Source organism: Miniopterus natalensis, chromosome 9 (assembly GCF_054644295.1).
Source record: "Miniopterus natalensis isolate mMinNat1 chromosome 9, mMinNat1.hap1, whole genome shotgun sequence".
Classification (NCBI taxonomy): Eukaryota; Metazoa; Chordata; class Mammalia; order Chiroptera; family Miniopteridae; genus Miniopterus; species Miniopterus natalensis.
The window spans coordinates 82,568,502-82,590,464 of NC_142089.1; the positions used below are offsets into that span (position 1 = coordinate 82,568,502).

Below are 21,963 nucleotides of genomic sequence, written 5' to 3' on the forward strand. Positions count from 1 at the left end.
CAGAAAATTATAGATGTCTTGGGCACTGATTTTCTAACATTGCTGGTTCTCCATTTCTATGCTGGCAATGCATCTCTCACCCAGCACTGCTCCATTCCACACAGTGCCATCCTCTGCCAGGGGGGCTCCACCAGCCTGGCCACAAGCTGGAGGTCCAGCTAAAGCTGACCAGGGGCCCAATGCCTCAGAGGAAAGCAGCTGCTACGTAGGAGTACTGGGGGTCCCGGAGTACCAAAGCATTCTTAGCCTCGTTCCTATACCCTGTGACATTTACTAAAATCCTGAGAAATCGTTGGAGTGAAGAGCCAAATATGCACATTTTAGGAGAAGACTGAGCCTAGGGAGGAGAAGGGAATTCTCAACTTCGGTTCCTTAGCTGGCTTTAGTCTGTTTCCAAAGCGAGCGGGACATGGCTGAGGCACCTGAGGACAGGGCAGTATGCTCACGGTCGGTGTTTCTTCTCGGCAGACAGGGACAGCGAGCCAGGCAGGGGGCAGAGCCCTGGGCCTGGCAGCCAGCAGACCTTGAATGAGGCCGGGCCTCCAGGGCAGGCTTGGCGACCGGTCAGAGGCCTTGCCCTGCCCGGCCACTGCTGCCCTAACGAGGGTGACGGCCAGAGGCTGGGAGAAGGAGCTCTAGTCTTGGGGGGGAGCGCCCTTCCCCCATGTGCCCCGGGACGGGCTGGGGTGCAGGCTAGGAGGGGCTGGTGCCCGTTAGCGGTGGGAGGCGGCCTCACCGCGGAAGGCGGCAAAAGCCCTCGCTTCACACCCGAGTTCATGCCTCGCTCGTCGGGGGCACGGGCGGCGGCTGGGAGCGCGAGGTGCCCGCGCACACGCCCGGCTGCCCGCGCGGGGCGCAGGGGGCGGCGGGGAGGGAGGGGCGCCGAGGGCCCCCCGCGAGGCCGGGCGGTCGCGGCCCTTACCTTGCTGACCACGTTTTGGACGAGGCCCGTGCGGATGCCATAGTCCCACGCGTGGCAGTCGCAGTGAGAGGCGTTGTCCCCCGCGTCCCGGGGCGGCGGCAGGGGCGGCGTGTCGCCCGGGCCCGCTCCGCTGCCGTTGCCGTTGCCGTTGCCCAGCCGGCCCGCGGCGCCCCAGGCGGGCGTGGAGAGGCGGGCGGGCGGGGGGCTGCTCGGGGCCGCGCCGGGGGCGCCCCACCGGCCCGGGGCGCCGCTGGCTCCCGGCAGCGCGGCGCCGGCCTCCCGGCACCAGAAGTTCGGCTGGTCCAGCAGGAAGGAGTCCGAGAACTGGCTGAAGCCGATGAAGAGCGCGGGGATCCAGGTGAGCAGCACGAGGGTCCTCTGGTAGCCGCCGCCCAGGCCCCCGAGGAAGGGCAGCACCGACCCGTCGTAGTCCAGCAACAGGAGGCTCGGGGCCGGGCCGCCGGCGCGCGGCGAGGGCAGCGGCTGGATCTCCCCGCCGCCGCGCGGGGCACCGAGGGGCACCGAGGCCGCCGCGTCGCCGGGCGGCAGGGAGCCGTTCTCCTCGCCCAGGGGCGGCTGCCTGCCCGGCCCGCCGCCGGCCGCCTCGCGCCGCCGGTCTATCGCCATGGCCCGGGCCCGCGGCGCCCGCAGAGGCGCATAGAGCGCGGCCGAGGCGCCCGGGGCGGAGCGCGCAGGGCCGGGCGCCGCCGCCGCGCGGGGCCCGGGCTCGGGAGAGTGCAGCGCTCGGCCGCCCCCGCCTCAGTCCGCCCCCATGTCACCGGCGCGGCCCCGCGCCCCGGGCGCTGCGGCCCCGCTCGGGCGCCGGGCGGGCGGCGGGCAAAGGCCGGCTCGGCCCTCAGCCGCCGCCGCTCATCGGCCCCGCGGCCCGGCGCCCGGGGCCGAGCCCGCCGCGCACGCGGCTCCGCGCCGGCCGCGGGAGGAGGAGAGGGCGCCGCGCCTCGGCGGCGGCTCGGCGGCCTGCGGGCGGCGGTGCGGGCCGTGCGGGCCGTGCGGGCGGCGAGCCCTGCTCCCCGCGCCCGGGATGTGTTTGTCCGACCTCGGCGCCTTCCGGAAGCCGCGAGCTCGGGTCCCAACCTGCCGAGCCGGCCGCCGCTCCGGCTCCGCCAGCGACCTCCCTCCCCCTCGGCGCGCCTCCGCCCCCGGCCCGCCCCCTCTCCCCCGCCGAGGTGGAGGTAACCGCGGCACCTGCTGCGCCCCGCTCCTGCGCGCGAGCGCCCCCTCCAGCCCGGATGCGCCGCCGCCGCGGGATCCACGGGAGGGGGCGGGGACGCGGGACACTCCGGCCCCCGCCCAGCCCCGGGCCCCCCGCGTTCCCCTCCCCCGCTCCGACCGCGGCGGGGAAGGAGGGGGCGCGCGGAGCGGCCAGCGCGGGTGGGCTGGGGACCCCGCAGGGGTCCGCGGGCGCCGGGAGCGTGGGAATGGGGCTGCGTTCGCGGCTCGGCTCCCGCCTCCACGCGGTTCCCCCACCCACCCGGCAGGCGCCCGGTCTCGGTGACCTCCGCTGGCCTCAGAGATGCCGGCCGCGAGCCCACGCGTCGCCAGCATTCGGAGCGACCCTCTGGCGCTTCTTCCAGGCGCAGAGAAGGTTGATTTCTGTGTCCGCGGAGGAGCACCGGGGTAGCGCGTTTGCCGTTTCGGGTCGTCGGCCACCCACCGCCGACCGCAGCACCCACCGCCAGGTCGCCATTTCTCCCCCCTTCCCAAGTGAATGCTACACGAACGCGATGCTACAAGGGTCTGTCGCCAACACAAGCGACAGATACATAAACGTGAATGGTGACGCACTCCCCACGCCTCCCCAGGATCTTGAATTCCCGTTTCCAAGGCCTCTGCTGAGGGCACCGGCGCGCGCGGCTGCTCCGCACGTGAGGACAACGCGCCGCCGCCGCGCGGCGCTGCGCACCGGCCCGGCCCCGCGGCGAGCGGCTGCGGTGCCCCCGCGGGCGCGCGTCGTGGCTGAGAGGCTCGGGACGTCTTGATGCAGGACTCCATTTCCAGTCTTATCTCGGGGTGGGGGAAGAAATGCTTTTGCTTTCCAAAGAATACACTCTGAGCCACATCTACTGGATGTATTCTTTTGCATTTCCAGTCTATGTTTACATATTTAACCGGACGTTCTTTTTGTTGTGGGCAACGTGTGCTCCCTGGGAAACCCTGGCGCGTCAACTCCTCCGCCCGCTGCGGGTGCAGGGCCCTGGGGCGGGCGGCGGCTGCGGGGATCTAACGGCCTGTGGAGACGAGAACCTCTAAGAAATGGGCCTCGAAACGTGCTCGAATTTAATGAGATTTTGGGGGTGATAGTGCACATTGTGCGTAGTAATGTTTGTTTTTCCAGCTTCACATTATTAACTTGACTTTTTCTTCCCTGTCCTCAGCCCATTATGAGCAATAATAGATGCAGAGTGTTTACTTCCATGCCTGGAATAGACAAAAGTGATCAATAAATGTTAGCCACTTATTACTGCCACTACTGCTCTTATTATATAAAGCCTGCATTTCTATTTCGGACATTAAATATAACTAAAGATGTTATTTATTTGGTCTTTGGTGGCAGAGTCACAGAAGAGGTCTCCCTGTGCTTGGCTCCGCCTCTTTACCCATTTGTTGTGTTATAACTCGTTGTGGAACAAGCATGACCTTGATGGCCAGTCCAGTCATCATAATAAATAATATTGAGCTTTGCAGGGTCGGCTTTCAAATACACACTGTTGCTCAGTCCTCACAGCACCCCCAAGAGGTGGGTATTCAACAGGAGGCTGTGAGAGTTAGGTGACTGTTGGGTGAAAGAGGAGGCCCCCGGCAGAGCCAAATAGCTGGCTTTGAACCCCGATCTCTGACTTGACATTCCAGGGTTTCTCCCTGTCACTGTGCAGGGAGACACAATGCCATGGGGAAGAGTTTTGAAAGATACTTGTCAATGTGCATGTTTGGGTGAGAGAAGCCTTGGCCTGGCAGAGAGTTTCATTGCCAAGCTGTTATCAGTCCTTGTCCCCAAAAGGTGATACGAATCCTCAAATGACACATTCCCAGAATCTGGAGACATGCTAGAAGATGGTCCTCTCTAAAAGGCAAGCTAAGAGGAATCAACACAAAATCTTTGGAATCAGCCATCTGCATCCTGACCCAGGCATTGTAAGAAAGTTACTGGTTAGCTTAGAGGTTTCCCCAAATCCTTCTTGGATCAGCATGACCCCCAAATCTAGGCAAGAAGATGAAAAAGAACCAATTTAAAATAAACTGGTCTTCAATTCATTAAGACGTAGGAGAAGTGACCTCACACAGGGACCTAGAACAAAAGGAGCAGAGAGGAAGAATTCGACACTCTGATACCTCCAGGCTGAGGATTTAGGTTCACTGGCTCCTGTGGGGAAACCAGTCTGCACCTGCTATTACATTACCCAAGTTTACTCTTCTGAGTGGTGGTTATCACCAAGTGCTAGTTTTCTTGTTTACTTATTTATTGACTACCTCCTACCTCTAGATAGGCACCTTGTACTCAGTTCTATTTCTGGTGCCTAAAACAGTGCCAGTACATGTAAGACACTCAACATGTATTTGTTGAATAAATGAGTTAATCAAGTTTTCAATCAGGATCCTATAACTCTGTTTACTAAAAAAAAAAAAAAAATTTTTATTGATTTTACAGAGAGGGGAAGGGGGAGAGAGAGAGAGAAACATCAGTGTGAGAGAGAAACATCACTACATCAGCTGTCTCCTGCACATCCTCTACTGGGGATTGAGCCCACAACCCAGGCATGTGCCCTGACCAGGAACTGAACCAGTGACCCTTTGGTGCCTGGCACGACGCTCAACCAACTGAACCACACTGGCCAGGGCCTATAACTCTGTTTACTTTGATTCTTAAGTCACCAAGCAACCTTTTCGTATTTTTTTAAGCTCTCATATATAGTGCTCAGATCAGCCAAAATGAGAATTCAAATGAACTTGACAATTATATTTCTTATTATAAATAATTGTGCTTAATGGATTGGCTCCCAACATGAAGTTATTGTGGGCAGTTATTGGCTTATCGACTGTAGGCTTGTAGGCCAAATGCATCTCACAGAGTACACACAATCTTTGAAGAAAAATAATTGCCAGCATCTGAAAATCAGGAGATTGAACATTAAAACATACACACACACAGCAGAAGCTTCCACGCTGGTTTTTGGGGGGACCGCGCTGCCCCGGAATGCAGTAGAGGGATGAGTGTTCTCCAGCTCCCCAGCCCTGCCCAGCACTCATCTCTCATGCATCTCTCTTTTGTCTGGCCACTGAAAGCGTCTGAGCCTGTGACCCTCAATTTATGAAAGTGTCCTGAACCCACTGATTCCCATAAAGAAGCTGAGCCATTCTCCCTTCCTTTGAAAGCATGTTAAATAACTTAACAGTTTGTATTTTCCTAAAAATTGAGAGGCTGAAGAAAAGAAAGATACAACCTAATCACCAATGTGCTCGAACAGGTTTATTTCCTTGAAGATAATAGGAGTAAAAAAAATTAAATGAAGTTGATAGAAACCTAATTTTAAATCCTCTATAATTTTATAAAAGTTAGTTCCAAGGAATTGGTGTCAGGGTTAATTAACTTAAAATTACAAAATCAGTCATATCAAATCGATTTCATATTGGTTTTATCTGAATGTTCATGTTTTTATTTATACCTGAAATATAGATATCCCATTTTAGAATATTGTGTGTCCTTTTAATTCTGACTACAGTGTGATTCCTTTCTTTCAAATAGTTATTTGAAAAGCAGCTTATCCTGACTTGGAGGGTGGAAAAACAGACACGAAATTACTTCAAACTCTGTGTCTATGGACATGCTTTCCATCAGCCTCTGACTTTTGGAACTTTAATTTTCTAACAAGGAATTTGACATTTACAAAACCTATCCTAAACTACAATGAAAAAGCTACTTTGGTTCAGTGGCAAAAGTAATAAAAATGTCACATAATCTATCCTCAGGAAAATGACAAGTCGTTCCTTGAGAAGAACTACACGTCCTGTACCAACCAAATTCACCCTCCCGACCAAGGGCCAAGTGGAAACAGGACAAAACGCAGATAGGACGTCAAAGCCAAAAGCCATTCGGTTGCAAATGCATAGGACCCAATCACTTTTAAAAGCTTGCTCAAATCTTAATTTTGAATTCTTTGGTTGAGTTAAAAAAAAAAAATTAGCAAAACAAATTGATCTAAAATTGGAAGTCAGCTTTTGTTTGCTAAAAATCAAAGATGCCAGTTTGCTTTATTGTGCTTAGGAATGTCTCCGTCTCCCCCACACAGGAAAAAGAACAGAACGCCAGGACTCACCTGTGAACATTGTATCTTTCACTCCAGCAAGGAAGCAGACTCTTTTTTTTATGAGAATCATCTGCAAATTGGAAAATGAATCTCAGGTTTCAAGTCGGGACATTAGGGTTTTCCACCATGGGTGAGCAATCTGAAGACAACCACGTCTGGAGGGTTTGTAGGGACAGCGTCAAGTAGGAAAGGTTTAGGGGAAGGAAGCATGCTCTTTAAAGGACTCTTTCCCTAATAATTTTAATGGAGATGAGGAAAAAACCATGGTCTGGCTGTTGTAACCAAATCTAAAGTGATTAAACTAATTTCCTTCAAGAACTTAGTTAATTTCTTGAAGCTGAAAGAGGGTAGGAGTAGGAATCCTCTTAAATGGGGTAGACCACAGACCCAGAATATACTTTCTGAAGCAAGGTGTTTCCACCAAAAAGTTTTGATAAACTTTTGGTCTCTAATACAATTGGTTTGAATTTATGACTATTAGATAGATAGTCATAAAGGATTTTTTATATTTAAAAAATTAGCTGCACCTATATGCATATTATCTTCAGCATAAATTATGGGCTATCTTTCAGGGCTTTGATTAAAAATTTAGTGTCTCTATAGCAAAAAGCATATAAATCTGCAAAGTCACTGATTTAACACTCTTCAAACATTAATATTTCATGTTAAGCTCTAAACCAGTCATTTCCCTCTGTATAGGTTCTATCTCTGATATTTTTAATCAAGTAAAGATTTAATGGTTTGAAACCCAAAATTGATGATTTTTAAAAATACTCCAAAATGTTAAAAGATACCAACATTGGCAAACTTCTCAGTTGTAGCCTGGCCAGGTGAACCTCAGGCTCCATCTGGGGGACGTGGCAACTGTAGCTTTGTTTAATTTGAGTTTACATTTCCATATTTTATCTGTTTTCATCATGGACCCAGATATGCATTTAAAGCCAGTTTTTCTTTAATTTCTCAGAGCTTTTTTCTCCTACCTTCTTAACCTCCTCAAAGATTCCATTTCTTTAAAGTTAACGTAGAACCTATAGGGAGACTGAGAGATCCATGTGTGTGGAATAACCACACGCTCTGAGTGAATGTAACAGGGCTGCAGCAGCCTCCAGGTTAACGGGGTCCAACAGTCTTTTTATTAGCCAGAAAGTGCTGGGAATATAAATCTAAGGGCTTTCAAGTAAAACTCCACTTTCTAGCATATGTTAGAAAATATGCTAGAATAGGATATTTTATGGTTTGAAACACAAAATTGATGAGGGAGCAGAAAAAATATTAACAATTAAAAAATAAATTTTAATGTTTATTATAGTAACTGAGGAAAGGCCCCTGATTTATATGTTTCAGTAGCCCCACAGGGTCAGGCATTCAATAAATATTTGTGGAATGAATTAATGAATTAATGGAGAATGGGATGATATATTATAGGCTTTTTCCAGGGAAAGAAGAGGGGAAGGGGGACCGTGTATTCCAAGTTGAAGAAACAGCAGGCATGAAGACACAAGGTAATGCAGTAATAAGAATTTTGCCCTGGCTGGTGTTGTTCAGCGGTTAGAGCATTGACCCAAGCACTGAAGGGTCACAGGTTCGATTCCCGGTTAAGGGCATGTACCTGAGTTGCAGTTGCTATCCCTGGCCCAGTTGGGGTGCATGTGGGAGGCAACCAATCAGTGTGTCTCTCTCACATCAATGTTTCTCTCTCCCCCTCCCTCCCTCCCTTCCACCTCCTCTAAAAACATCAATGGAAAAAAATATCCTTGGGTGAGGGTTAGCAACAACAAAAGTATATATATAAAAAAAGGATTGCACGTTTGGCAAAGTTTATGGACCTAATGGCATTTCTATAATATGATTTAATTATAAGATTTATAGAATGAGATTTGATGATACTGCTTTTGAAATAGTAAGATATATATTTGGTCTCCTCCCCCAGTTCCTAGCACAAGGCTCTTAAAACCCTTATAAATTCCTAAGTGGTAAGAGCACTAGGAACATCTTTTGTTCTCACGAGGTGACTCTGGGTGGGCTCCTGGCTGGGAATGGTCACCAGAGAAACTAGGCCATGACTGGAAGTTCCCAGAGGAAGGAGGGCTGGAGATGGAGTTAGTAATTGATCATGCCTCCGTGAGGAAGCCTCTGTGAAATTCCCATAGGATGGGGTTTGGAGAGCTTCCAGGAGGGTGAACACATCCACACCCAGGGGGTGACACACCCAGCCTGGACAGAGTGTCCTCTGAGCTGGCGTGGAACAGCTCACAACCTTGTGAAAAGAGGATAATGCTCCTGTCCTGTGAGGACACGTGTGACAATGGGGAGATGGCACAGAATATGCCAGTTAGTGCATCTAAAGGTTAACACTTTATGAGTCAGTGTTTGAAAATTGACTTATTTTAGGTAGTATATCAGGGTCTCGTATTTACTAACATAGCAAGAGATCTCACACCAACACTGTGAGTGCACTAGTATTCTTCTATATGAAAACTCATAGAAAACCCAAGACAAACTGACTTATGCTAAAAAGGGACTTTATTAGCTTATGTAACAAAAAAGACCAAGGGTCTCGTGGCTTTAGACAGGGCTGAATCCCGCATGTCTCCACCTCTTGGGTTTGCTTTCTTCTCTGTCACCTGCTCTCAGGGTCTATCTGCTCACCCCTGGCAGCTCCAGCAGATAGAGAACCCTTCTCCAAAAGCTCCAAAAACACCCCAGCCCATCTTATTGCCTCTGATTGCTGCTGGTGGGTCAGGTGCTGTTTTTCTGCCTATCCCTGTGGCTCCAGGGCTGTGATGCTCTGATTGGCCAAGCTTGGTCCACATGGCACCAAAGGAAAACCAGCGATGTCCATTTCAATTGTTCTTGTTAGAAATAACATCCAAATTCTAGATTTTTAAAAATATACATGTCTTTTTGGGCCCTCAATCTGGAAGAGAAAATAGATAAGGTGTTAGCTGCAAACTATGTCAGGAAAGAATCCTCCACTTTTCAGGAAAACCCAGTGAATAAATTAGAGGTAACTACTACCTGCAAGAGCCCCAGTGACTCCAAGTTACCTGAACTCCATCTTTACCTAAAGCAAGTATGGAGGTGCTATGAACATGGCCCATCATTAGGTGATTGGGACCCAGGGCCCTTCAAAGCCCTCCTGGCTAAAGTGGCCACAGGGAATGACCTCAGTGCTTTGTCTAGATCCCCCTTTGAACTATTTCCTTTTGGAGTCTGGGAGCTGAGGAAAGGAGGCCAGTTTTAAGAAGCTCTTACTTCTGGCAGCTCCCGCTGGGACTTTTGTTCAAAGCATTGCTCTTGGATTACTGGAGCTGATTTGCCAAGTGAGCAGGAAATCCCTGAGAATTTAGTTCCCCCTTCACCTATGGCAGAACCCCCTGCCTGGTTCGTTACACATGAAACCTCATTTCGGGGTCTACTTCTAGGAATCAAAGGCAGAGTCTGTGAGGATGAAAGTTTCAAGCCCGAAGAAGCACTTGGCAGGCTCCGGTGGAGGAAGCAGAGAATCTAAAGCCAGACTTCTGACTTCCTGTCCAGAATGTACTGCCTTCTAGTTATGACTTTGTCAACGTAAGAAACCTCCAACGCTGGACAGAATTTTTTTTTTTTTTTAAAGCTTTTTTTTTTTAATCTTTATTGATTTCAGAGAGAGGAAAGGAGAGGGAGAGAGAGATAGAAACATCAATGATGAGAGAGTCATTGACTGAGCCCGCAACCCAGGCGTGTGCCCTGACCGGGAATCGAACCCTGATCACCTGGATCCCAGGTCGATGCTCAAATGCTGAGCCACGCCCGGCTGGGCGTGGACAGAATTTTTTATAAGAATGTATATGAGCTAAACTGATGACCTATGCTGGGCAGCAAGATCTCAAAGGCTCCAGAGGATGACAGATTTGCAGCTTCTGGCCTGTATTTGAGGTTCAGGAGAGAACATAGATGGGATTAACTGCATAGAGGTGAGAGAAAGCAAGAGGGGTCGGATTACAGGATAGTGAATGAGAGTGTGTGCTCTTTTGAGGGTGGTAACCCCCTTGAGGGATATTACTTCTGGTCTTTCAAAGGTGTGTTAACCCAGATGCGCAACAGTGAACAGGGCTGCTTAACACCTTTCACTGAAGAAGTTACAGGCCTGGGCGTGACCACCCACCATGGATTTATGATCAGGTCCTCTGTGAGGTTACTTTCCAAAGCACCCCTTTGGCACCCACAGCTTGAACCAGTTGCATCACTTCTATGAACCTTGCCTCCCTCGTCGGTAAAATTGGGATAATCACAACACCTGCCTTCCCCGCCTATCCCATAGGGCTGCTGGGAGCAGCACCCGGAATAGTGAGAACAAAGGGGACTTGGAAGTGTAAACGATTATATAATATCCAGTTACTTGGGGGCTATCAGACGTCCTCATCTTGACCCCAAGCACTCAAGATGTCTCCATTGAGCTTATCTGATTCTTCACCCCGGGGCAGATTCCAGCAGCCATCAAGTACTGGACCGCTCATCCCATCAACTCTGCTAAATAATTTTACAGTAGAATCAGTAGACACAGAGCTTGAGGTTGCTGCCCTGTGGTCACACTTTCTGACAGCGAGCGTTTGCTGGCCCAGATCTCTGAGTATTGTCCTGAGTCCTGGTTTCCTCTCCTTGTCCAGGGCAGGCGAGCCGTCCTCAGGCTAAACCACACCGTCAGGCGTGGAGGCTGTCACGTCCTGGGCATTGCCTTGCCCACGAGCCAAACCCCGCATGGAGGCTGTCACGTCCTGGGCATTGCCTTGCCCACGGAGCCAACCCCGCATGGAGGCTGTCACGTCCTGGGCATTGCCTCGCCCACGAGCCAAACCCCGCGCGGAGGCTGTCACGTCCTGGGCATTGCCTTGCCCACGGAGCCAACCCCGCATGGAGGCTGTCACGTCCTGGGCATTGCCTCGCCCACGAGCCAAACCCCGCGCGGAGGCTGTCACGTCCTGGCCGTGCCTTGCCCACGAGCCAACCCCGCTGGGAGCCAGGGTGCCGGGCAGAGCAGGGGTGGGTCCTGGCCCCTCCTCGACCCGCCGGCCACCTCCCGCTGCAGACACGTTGCTCTGCGTCTTGGATGAAGCCGGAGACGTGACACACTCGTGGTCGTCCTGGTGGCGACGGCAGCTGTCGCTCCGCGCGCCCTGGGACGGCTTTCTAGGCAGGCAGGCCGCTAAGGGGCCCCGCGCCCCACGAAGGCCGTGCCGTGGCGCCGTTCCGGGGGCGAGGAGGCGCCGTTCCGGGGGCGAGGAGGCGCCGTTCCGGGGGCGAGGAGGCGCCGTTCCGGGGGCGAGGAGGCGCCGTTCCGGGGGCGAGGAGGCGCCGTTCCGGGGGCGAGAAAAGCGGCTTCAGAGAAGGCGAGGGAGGCGCGCGAGGTCACGGCGGGCGAGCCAGGCCTGAACAGCGGGCGAGGACGGAGCGGGGTTCCCGCCGCACGGCAGCGCCCCCGTGGGGCCCCCTCCCCGGGAGACTGCCCAGCCCCAGCGGGTGGTCCACGGCCGCCCGGGCCTCCCGCCCCCTCCCCCCAGCGCAGAGCTGCCCCCGGCCCGGGCCCCGCAGGTGCCCTGGCTCCAGGACCCGCCTCCTCCGCGCCCGCGGCGACCGCACAGACCCCGGGCGCCCCTCGGGGAACAGGCCCGCCGCCCGCCGCCCTCCCCGGGGCCGCCCAGCCCGGGGCCTCGGAGCGCCGCCCGGTGGCGGGGTGACTGCGGCGCCAGCGGCCGGCCGGTGAGCAGGGGCCTGGACGGCGGGCCTCGGGGGCGCCTGTGCTCGGGTCCGAGCCGTCTTCCCCTCCCCGCCGGGCGGCGGGCGGACCGCGGGCGCCCCCCAGGCCCCCCCCCGGGTTGGGGGCGCCCGGGCGGCCCCGCGGGAACGGCCCGAAGAGGAGCCGCGGCGCTGAGCCCACGCTGCGCGCTCGCCGGTCATCTCCGCCCAGCTCCCCGAGGAAACGGCCCGGGCCCGCGTCGGGGGCTCTGCGCGCGGAAATGGGGGCTCTGCGGCGGCTGCGCCCCGGACCAGGGCCCCCGCGGGCAGCCGCTGCTCCCGCCCGCCTCGCGCCCGAAGCACCTCCTTCCAGGCAGCCCCAGTCGGGGCATTTACGCTGGAGGGGCTTAGAGAAAAGTGGCTTCGAGCCCATTGAAACCAAGTTTAGTGACTAGACAGAAATGTCACCTGGGGCTCAGAGGACCTGGGACTGTAAAGGAAGGAGGTGGGATTCCCGCCGCCTCCCGCCTATTGAGGGGCGCGGGGGGCGGGGGGGCTGGGGAAGCTGTGAGGTGAGCCCCGAGGGGGGGGGAGCGCTGTGAGGTGAGCCCCGAGGGGGGGGCTGGGGAAGCTGTGAGGTGAGCCCCGAGGGGGGGGGCTGGGGAAGCTGTGAGGTGAGCCCCGAGGGGGGGGGGAGCGCTGTGAGGTGAGCCCCGAGGGGGGGGGGAGCGCTGTGAGGTGAGCCCCGAGGGGGGGGGGGAGCGCTGTGAGGTGAGCCCCGAGGGGGGGGCGGGGAGCGCTGTGAGGTGAGCCCCGAGGGGGGGGGAGCGCTGTGAGGTGAGCCCCGAGGGGGGGGGAGCGCTGTGAGGTGAGCCCCGAGGGGGGGGGCGGGGAGCGCTGTGAGGTGAGCCCCGAGGGGGGGGGGAGCGCTGTGAGGTGAGCCCCGAGGGGGGGGGGCGGGGAGCGCTGTGAGGTGAGCCCCGAGGGGGGGGGAGCGCTGTGAGGTGAGCCCCGAGGGGCGGGGAGCGCTGTGAGGTGAGCCCCGAGGGGGGGGGGAGCGCTGTGAGGTGAGCCCCGAGGGGGGGGGGAGCGCTGTGAGGTGAGCCCCGAGGGGCGGGGAGCGCTGTGAGGTGAGCCCCGAGGGGGGGGGGAGCGCTGTGAGGTGAGCCCCGAGGGGGGGGGCGGGGGAGCGCTGTGAGGTGAGCCCCGAGGGGGGGGGGAGCGCTGTGAGGTGAGCCCCGAGGGGGGGGGGAGCGCTGTGAGGTGAGCCCCGAGGGGGGGGCGGGGAGCGCTGTGAGGTGAGCCCCGAGGGGCGGGGGGGGGGCGGGGAGCGCTGTGAGGTGAGCCCCGGGGGGGGGCGGGGAGCGCTGTGAGGTGAGCCCCGAGGGGGGGGCTGGGGAAGCTGTGAGGTGAGCCCCGAGGGGGGGGCGGGGAGCGCTGTGAGGTGAGCCCCGAGTGGGGGGGACTGGGGAAGCTGTGAGGTGAGCCCCGAGGGGCGGGGGGCCCTGCCTCCCCGTTGCCGCCCCCGGCCCCCCGAGCTCTGCCGAGGCCCCCCTCACGCCTCCACTCGATAGCTGAGGGCGCCCGAGCCCCAGAGGCGCCGGGGCCCAGGCCGCCGCCCGCCCCGGAAAGGCTGCTCCGCCGGCTGTTCCTCAGCGCGGAGAGCGGGGCTCGGACAGCCGGCCGCTTCCGCCCGGGGCCGCGTGGCGGGCGAGGAGCCCGCGGGCCTGCCTGCGCCACTTCAGCCCGGCCGCCTTCACCCCGGGTTTAGGGTCTTCGGCTGCCTAGGGGAGCGGGCTGGTCAGCCGCCGGGCTGCCCCGGGGAACAGCTCCGGGGGCGCCGCGCCGCCCGGAGCCTGACTTGGCCGTGTGCGGGCACCTGCCGCCCCGTGAGGTCTCCGCTGCTAAGAGAAGCCGTTTTGCATCAAACCCAAGTGAACTCACACTGATTACGGCCTTTACAAGTAGCCACTGTGCTTATGCCCGGCCAAGGAGGAAGGAGGTCTTTTCACTCGTGTTATTTTATTTTTTAAAAAATTATCTTTATTGCTGAAAGTATTACACATGTTCGCTTTTTCCCTCCCACGGGTCCCCCCCCCGGCCGGCCGCCCGCCCCAGGCTCCCCCGCAGTGACCACAGGCTGTGCACTGGTGCATTAAGCCCTCTCCTTAATGTCCCCACCTCCCCTGAGGTCCCTCGCCTGCCCCTGCTCCTGCCTCTGACCTGTTGTTCATCAGTCACTTTGTTCGTTAGATCCCACACAGAGGTGACATCATGTGATGTTTGTCTTTAACTGGCTTATTTCGCTGAGCATAATACTCTCCAGGCCCTTCCAGGACCCTTCCTCTTTGCAGCTGAGAGTGTCCAGGGTGTGAATGTGCCCCAGCTTTTCATCCATCAGCTACTGAGGGGCACTTGGCTGTGTCCAGGCCTCAGCTATTGTAAATAACATGCTGTGAACATCGGGTGCATGTATGCTTTCCGATGAGTGTCAGGACCCTCGGGTACATTCCTGGGAGTGGGATCCCTGGGCCAAATGGCAGCTCCATTTTGAACTGCTTGCGGCTCCTCCACAGTTTCCCACGGCGGCCCGTCCGTCCCGCCAGCGGCGCGGGCCTTCCCACAGCCTCGCCCGCACTGTCCTCTGTTGACGCGTTGGTGGAGCGATTCTGACGGGTGAGGTGACGCCTCCTTGTGGGTTTAATTTGCACCGCTGTGTGATTAGCGACCTCGAGCGTTTTCTCCTAGGTCTCTGGGCACCTGTGTGTCCTCTCTGGGGACCTGTCTGTCCAGGCCCTTGGCCCATTTCTTCAAGCAGCTGCCGAGGTCCAAGGCCGGGCGGGACGCAGGCGGGGGTGTTGGTGTACTGGCAGAGCACCGTGGCTGGTTTTCTTCCAGGACAACATGAAATTCATAATTTCTCCCTTTCCTGGCAGGAAATTACTGTTTTTGAATGAAAACAAATAATGGAGCTAATGGAATCTGTAGTCATCTACTTTAAGCCTGTGTTTCTTGGCAGAGGAAACTGAGGCCCAGGAAAACGGAATTTTTTGACCTAAATGAGAGAGTTGATTTACTTTTAAAAAGTCAATGCAATGTTTAAACTAACCTAAAACCCACAATAAAAACGTTGCCCCTTCAGTTCCCCTTTGTCCCCGGGACTTTCTCCCTGGTCTCCGAAGAGGCCTTCCCGGGGCGCCTCCCAGCCGCCCGCCGAGCCGGGCCGCCCCGCCCGCGCCTCCCTCCGCCCGGCGCGCTGGGCGCCTGGGGGCCGGCTCCTCGGGGCGGTCACGCCGCGGACTGTCCGGCTGCGGCCCGTGGGCAGCGGCTCCCTCCCCCGGCTCCGCGGGCGTGGCGCAGGCGGGCGGGCCGCTCGGGCGGCGGGACCGTCTGTGAGCCGGGCGCTGGGCCGCCCGGTGCTCCCGCTGCGCACGCCCCGCCCGCGCCCATAGGGTTAGACGGCGGGAGACGCGGCCTCTCGCAGACCCGCCGCCCCTCGGGCCTCGGCGGCCTGTCCACGGGGCGCCCGTCCCCCGGCAGGTGGGCCCTGTCGGCCGCCGGTCAGCGGTCGTAGGGGGTCCTGACCCCGGGGCTGCGGGGCCGGTCCGCGCGGCGAGGGAGCGAGGCGGCCGTCCCGGGTCCCCGCGGACCAGCTCGCTCCCGCGGGCGCGCCCGGGGCAGGAGCACCTCGCGGGGCCGCGGGCGCCGGGCTGTGAGGTTCCGCGAGCTTAGGGGGGCCGCGGCTCTCTCGGGGCGCCGAGGGGGCGCCGAGGGGCGCCAGGCTTCCGGAAAGGTCGGAGGTCCTGGGGCGGCGGCGTCTCCTACGCCGGTTACAGAGACGTGCCATTAAACGTTACCGCCTCGCCACGGAACTTAAATGTGCACATTAAGAAGTGAATAACTTAAAAGTACATTTAATTGCTTTTATATTTAGGACATAAAGTTTGTAAGTGATCGACTCCGTGCAGGACAGCGCCCCGAGCAGACGCCCCGCGCAGACGCCCCGCGCCCCGAGGCTCAGGAGGCGGCCCCCGTCGGGCGCAGCCTGGGCCGCCCGCCCTGCCCCCCTCGGCCGCCGCGCCCCCTGCCCCCCTGGGCCCTGCCCCCCTCGGCCGCCCGCCCTGCCCCCCTCGGCCGCCGTGCCCCCTGCCCCCCTGGGCCCTGCCCCCGTCGGCCGCCTGCCCTGCTCCCCCCCTCGGCCGCCGCGCCCCTTGCCCCCCTGGGCCCTGCCCCCCTCGGCCGCCTGCCCTGCCCCCCTCGGCCGCCCGCCCTGCCCCCCTCGGCCTCCGCGCCCCCTGCCCCCCTGGGCCCTGCCCCCCTCGGCCGCCCGCCCTGCCCCCCTCGGCCGCCGCGCCCCCTGCCCCCCTGGGCCCTGCCCCCCCTGGGCCGCCGCGCGCCCTGCCCCAGGGCCGCCCCCCTCGCCTCCCGGCCAGGGTGCGTGCGGGAGGCGCCCATCCGCGCTCGTATTGACGTTTCTCTCTCTCCGTCTCACTTCCCCTCTCTCTAAAAATCAATAAAAACACATATATTTTAAAAAGAACCTTTGACCTTTCGTCCTTTCTTGCCCAAGAGACTCAGACAGCGGAGATCTTGGGATGATGCCTCCCGAGCCTCGCGTGAACTAAGTGGGGTGGGTCGCGGGGCTTGGGCAGGGCGGTGCCCGCGGGTCCCACTGCCTGAGCCCCGCAAGAGCCTCCCCGGGTGCGCTCAGCTGCCGGCCTGGCCCGGTCTCCCCTCGGGAGCCCAGGGCCCAGGACCCTCCGTTCAGAATCGCCGCAGCACCCGCGCTGCCGCCCTGCCTCGCACCGTCACGCTCACGCCAGCGCCCCTGTGAATGTTACAGTTTTGATTCCTCTCCTATTAGTCTGTTAATTTGATTGTTAGCACAGCTGGGAAAATTTTAAAGGTGGGGGCAAAATTTTAGTTTTTTTAGCTCCCACAAAACTTTACAAAGGTACCTTTGTAGCGGAAAAGACTCGGCCGTACCCCGGAGGAGGCGAGGGGAGACCTTTATTCACGCGTGCGGTCCCGGGGGAGGCATCTCCAAATTCTGGGCCCCGAGCAAAGGGCTTGGGTCAGCTTTACAGGGTCGGAGGTCGGGCCTGCTTGTGGCGAAAATAGTGGGCGGGGTTAGGAGGTCAGATGAGGTCACATGTACATCCAGGCGGGTAAGCTGAGACCTGAGGCGGGGAGTCTCCCTAAAACGGCGCCGGTCCTGCCTCACCCCGAGCCTGAAGCATCTGTGTACCAAACTGTGGACGAAAAGGGGCCACGCACTAACCCCGACACAGCTGGGGGAGGCCTGTGCGGCTAACCTAACCACAGAGCATGGTCTGGTCTGAAATTAAGACTTTTTAAAACTAAAAGCAGTTTATGGTGAGTAGCTATGTCCTAAAGCAGTATTTTTCCTAACAAAGGTTAATTTTCACCTTAACTAAGTCTTTTTGCATCTGAGATAACGCACCTGATTAACACCTGCCTTTGCAAAACAAAGCAATTTCCCCTTTTTCCAGGCCCTCAAAGCAGATTGCTGAGGCCCCAAATCCCCTCAGTTATCATGTTAATTGCTGGCTGTTGACTGTCCTGCACCCACCTATGTAGAAGTGTGTGTCCATTGTTTTACTTTTCAGCCCATCCAGAGGTTTCCCGGATTTGCTTTCTCCCGCCTCCCTAATCTATCACCCATGGATTTCATGTAACCCATCCACGCCTCCTCTTTGGACTGTAATCTATAAAGCAAGGTGCAAAACTGCCATTCTCCAGAGCATTTTCTCAATTTGTTGAGATTCTGCATCCCTGCATTTGTCTGTAGTTTGGCTCAAATAAACTCAAATATTCGCCACAGGTGTGAATTTTTCTTATGTTAACTAAATATTTGGATGGCAGAGTAAATATAGTGAAATTTCTTTGAGGTCGCCTGTCCTTGCAGGTAGGTGGTTTACCTTCTTATTCTCTCTCTACCCCGTTCTTGGGGCCCTGGAGCCTGCTCTTCTTTCCCCCCATCAGAGACCTTTGCTGTCTCCAATGGGATCAGCGAATCCTGTCACTGGCCTGCACTCTGGGACCGGGTTCCTGACTTCTGGGGGCTCCAATGCTTCATCTACAGCAGGGGTGGGGAACGTCCGGCCCATGGGCCATATACTACCTGTGAAATCATTTGCTTTGGCCCTGCCAAGGCAACCACAGGACTCTAAATTCAATAAATCTAGGAGCATTTGTCATAACTAATTTTCAAGTTGATAATTTTGTATGTTATAAATATCCAAATGGCCCTTGGCAGAAAAATGGCCCTATTCTCTCCCTCTGGTTTGCTGTCATCTAACACCTCCTGGTCAGTCCCCTCATTTGTGCCTTAAAGACTTAAGGAATGGCTCATTGTCTTGGCCACTCTAAGCCCCACCATGATTCTGGTGATTTAATTTGTATGGCTGACCCAGCTCTGGAATTCTGGCTTCTCAGCTCCTTGATTGCTTCACCTCCAGGGACCTTTTCCTTCCCTCCACATGAACTCTCTCTCCTATGGTCACAACAGTATTAGCTCAGGCTGCCAGAACCATGTATATACATAGTACTGTCCCCCTATTACCTCATTTAACCTTAATTAACTCCTAGCAACCCTATCTCCAGATACAGTCATATGGGGAGTTAGGCCTTCAACATATGAATTTGGGGAACACAATGACCTAAATGGCATCAACTCTGAGCTTGATTACCCCATTCAAATACAGCTTTGCTGCTTCCAGATCCCTCACTTAGGTGCTCCTGTGGTGGGTAGTTAGACAGACATAAGCAGAGCAAGGACCATGGGCCAGGTACAAAATGTCACCAGCGTGGAAAGCCAAGGGCACCTAGCAAGGGGCAAAATTGGGAAAACAAGGACCTTTCCCCCAGGGGAACCCTTCCTCCCCCAGCATATCACTGGTCATGCGGTTTAGACCCCTGACCTTTCTTGCCCTGGCATGTCACTACTCATGCGATAGAGTCTCTTTGAGGAGGACCTAGGGGCCAAAGAGTGGCCCCATGGGACTCCCATGCCAGCCCTTGCAGGACCACTCCCTTAAGCATTAACTCCTAAGAGATAACATCTAGGCTCAGTTGAGTTTCAGCTCCAGGCCCAGAAAAGCAGCAAAACCAGACAAGCAACACCATGGCTGACATCAGGACCTGCTACATAGACTAATGACCCCCAGCCCTGGCGCCAACCAATCAGTGGAGACCCCACCCCAAAAGGACACATCTGGAAAGCTGATGAATATTCTATTGAGACCCTCCCCTAAAATCTCCACCCTTAACAGCCCTTAGGACCAAGGATCCAGCGTGGCATCATGACATGCCTTTCCCCACCCCCTTCCCCCGGGCGCGTTTCCTTGCCTCCCTTCCTCCTAAGCTCCAAGGGCCCTTCTCTTGCCTCTGTAAATTGTTCCCTGAGCTGTTTCTTCTACAGCTCACTTCTTGTACCTCTGTGACTTTCTAAATAAACTTTCTTTATAGTTTAAATCTTGGTTCTGAATTCTTTCTTCACCAGAGCTCAAGTTCCAAGGTCGCTGAACCTAGGTCCTGTTTGACCCCACTGGTCTAACACCTAGTGGCATTTCACTGCCAACAGTCCCACTACACAGGTATTTTTAGTAGTTTAACTTTTCTATGCATCTGCTTTTCTTTACCACCCTGCTTTCTGCTCTCTTCGTTCCTTCCTTCTCTTACCCAGACTCTGTGGCCCCCATTTTCACCATATCTGGCTAACATCCCAAACTCCACTGTTGTTCTGATGTACCCCCCTCCTCCCAAAAACCCTCCATTCCTAGATCAGTCTAACTCTCCCCTTTGTGCTCTTGAACCTAGGCTGTGAGCCTTGCTGGAGAGCATTTCTTAGTGCAAGTAGTGTTAGTACAAGTCCATGGTCAGCAAGCCATACGCACTACCTAGCAGCCTTCGATATTTCCAAAGCCTACCTCCACTCTTTACAGCATCTAATTTAGGCCAATTCTTCTCATCTCTGCCTCCTGCCCGCAACCTTCAGTACCCTGAGCACAGCTGTAGCTCCACAGACAGGGACAGTTCCTGCCGAAGCCAAGCAGGGCCCTCCACACACCTGCCGACCTGGTTTCCTCTGTCTTCCCCCTTGTCCTTCCAGCTGTAAGGGTGGGAGAAACCTCTCTGTTGCCAGAATTTGGGCGTTTGAACACCCCTCTATCCTTTCAACGACAATTCTACAGTTTTCTGACACCAACTAGATGTTTCACAGTTCACTTCAATCCTGACACTAACTATCCAGAGTAGCGCAGACCCTCCCAGGTTAGGGGCTCAGTCCCACAAGATTGCCTCCACTTCCGATGCCAACCACAAGTTCCAGGTCCATAGGGGATCCATGCTTCTGTGCAACCTGGCTACAAATTCAGGGATTGCTGAAATTCAGGTTGCTAGAATGACTCACAGAACTCAGGAAAGCACAATACTTACAATGAAAATTTTGTTGTAAAGGATACAGCTCAGGAGCAGCCAAGTGGGAGAGATGAGTGGGGTAAGGTCTGCGGAGGCCTCAAGTGCAGGCACTCTGTCCCTGTTGAGCCAGGTGCACAGCCCTCCTGGTACATCAGTGTGTTCACTAACCAGGAAACCCCCCTGAGCCTCATTGTTCAGAGCTTCTATGGAAGTTTCATTACTTAGACATGATTAAATCATTGGCCATTGGTGATTGAACCCCATCTCCAGACCCTATCCTCTCTCAGGAGACCAGGACTCAGGGCTGAAAATCCCAGCCCTCTAATCACAGGGCAGTTCCTCTGTAGATTAGCCCCATCCTAAAACTGTCTTGGAGCCCACCAAGTTACCTAATTAGCATGCAACCAGGTGTGGTCAAAAGGGCTCAGCATGAATAATAAAAGATATTCCTATGTTCAAGAGGTACCAAGGGTTTTAGAAGCTCTGTGCCAGGAACCGAGGACAAAGACCAAATTCTTTTTATTTTATTATACCACGCCCCTCCTCCCTTGTCTTCTGGAACCCTCCTTAAACCTTCTGTTCAGAGGAGTCATTTGGGTGAAATGTGTTTCTGCCTATATACCTGCACCTTCTCGGCAGACAGTGGTCCGCGGGGCACCCATATGCACCTGCCGTCTCACAACAGTCCTAACACTGCATCTTGTGTGCCTGCTTGTGCTCTTCTCTACGCTGTGAACTCCTCGAAGCAGAGACATGTCCTGTCCACCCCTGTATCGCCACCATCTAGCCCAACATTGGCCGTAGTGCCTGTCGATCATTGCTTAATGGATCAGTGAATGGTTCCATCTCTCATTCTGGGCATCTGTTCATTCAGCATCTCAAATGGGAGAGCTTGCACTAGTCACTGCCAGGTAGGACCGTATACTCCGGGGGGCTTGGGTTTCATCCTGGAGTAGACAGAAGGACCACGCAGGCTTATCTGTGTTTCTACCACGCCCAAGATGTGCCTCAGAAGTGGCACGGGTTTTCTCACAGACACTAGAAGCCTGTGGCACCAATGACTTCCCTGTGGCTCTCAGGCTGGGAACACTGTCATTCTGCCCTTTATGTTCACCTCCTTGGTGTCTCTTCTGGGACATGGGGAGCAATTGATTCTGAATAGTTTATCCCTTGGAGGTAACAGAAACTCTCTCTCTGGATTTTTCTCTCTGCCTGAGAGCCAAGAGAGTAGAGGTTAGGTGCTCCACCCTGCCTGGTTCAAGTTACTTAACTCGGTTTGTACTTGCCTTAGTTTGTGCATCTATAAAACGGGCATTACAATAATATCTCCTAGAATGGACTTGAAGATTAAATGAGCACTTAGAACGTGTTCCTTCTAAGTCCATAATAAATGTTACCCGCCCCGGTTGCAGTGGCTCAGTTGACTGGAACGTCTGCTGTGCACTGAGGCGTTGCGGGTTTAAATTCCTGGTCAGGTCACATACCTGAATTGGTCAGGGTGCGTTGAGAGGGCAATTGATCACTGTTTCTCTGTCGCTGTCTCCCTCCCTTCCCTCTAAG

At 55.8% G+C, this 21,963-nt stretch overlaps 1 protein-coding gene across 1 annotated transcript in view; it reads right to left on the bottom strand.

Moving 5' to 3' along the window:
* SLC22A23 (solute carrier family 22 member 23) overlaps nucleotides 1-1,549 on the bottom strand; it is a 137,974-nt gene extending 136,425 nt beyond the window's left edge. The window contains exon 1 of the mRNA XM_087820709.1: nucleotides 923-1,549. Coding sequence (XP_087676835.1) covers nucleotides 923-1,549 — 627 coding nt within the window. The remainder of the gene's footprint in view (nucleotides 1-922) is intronic.
* Between the last annotated feature and the right edge of the window lie 20,414 nt (nucleotides 1,550-21,963).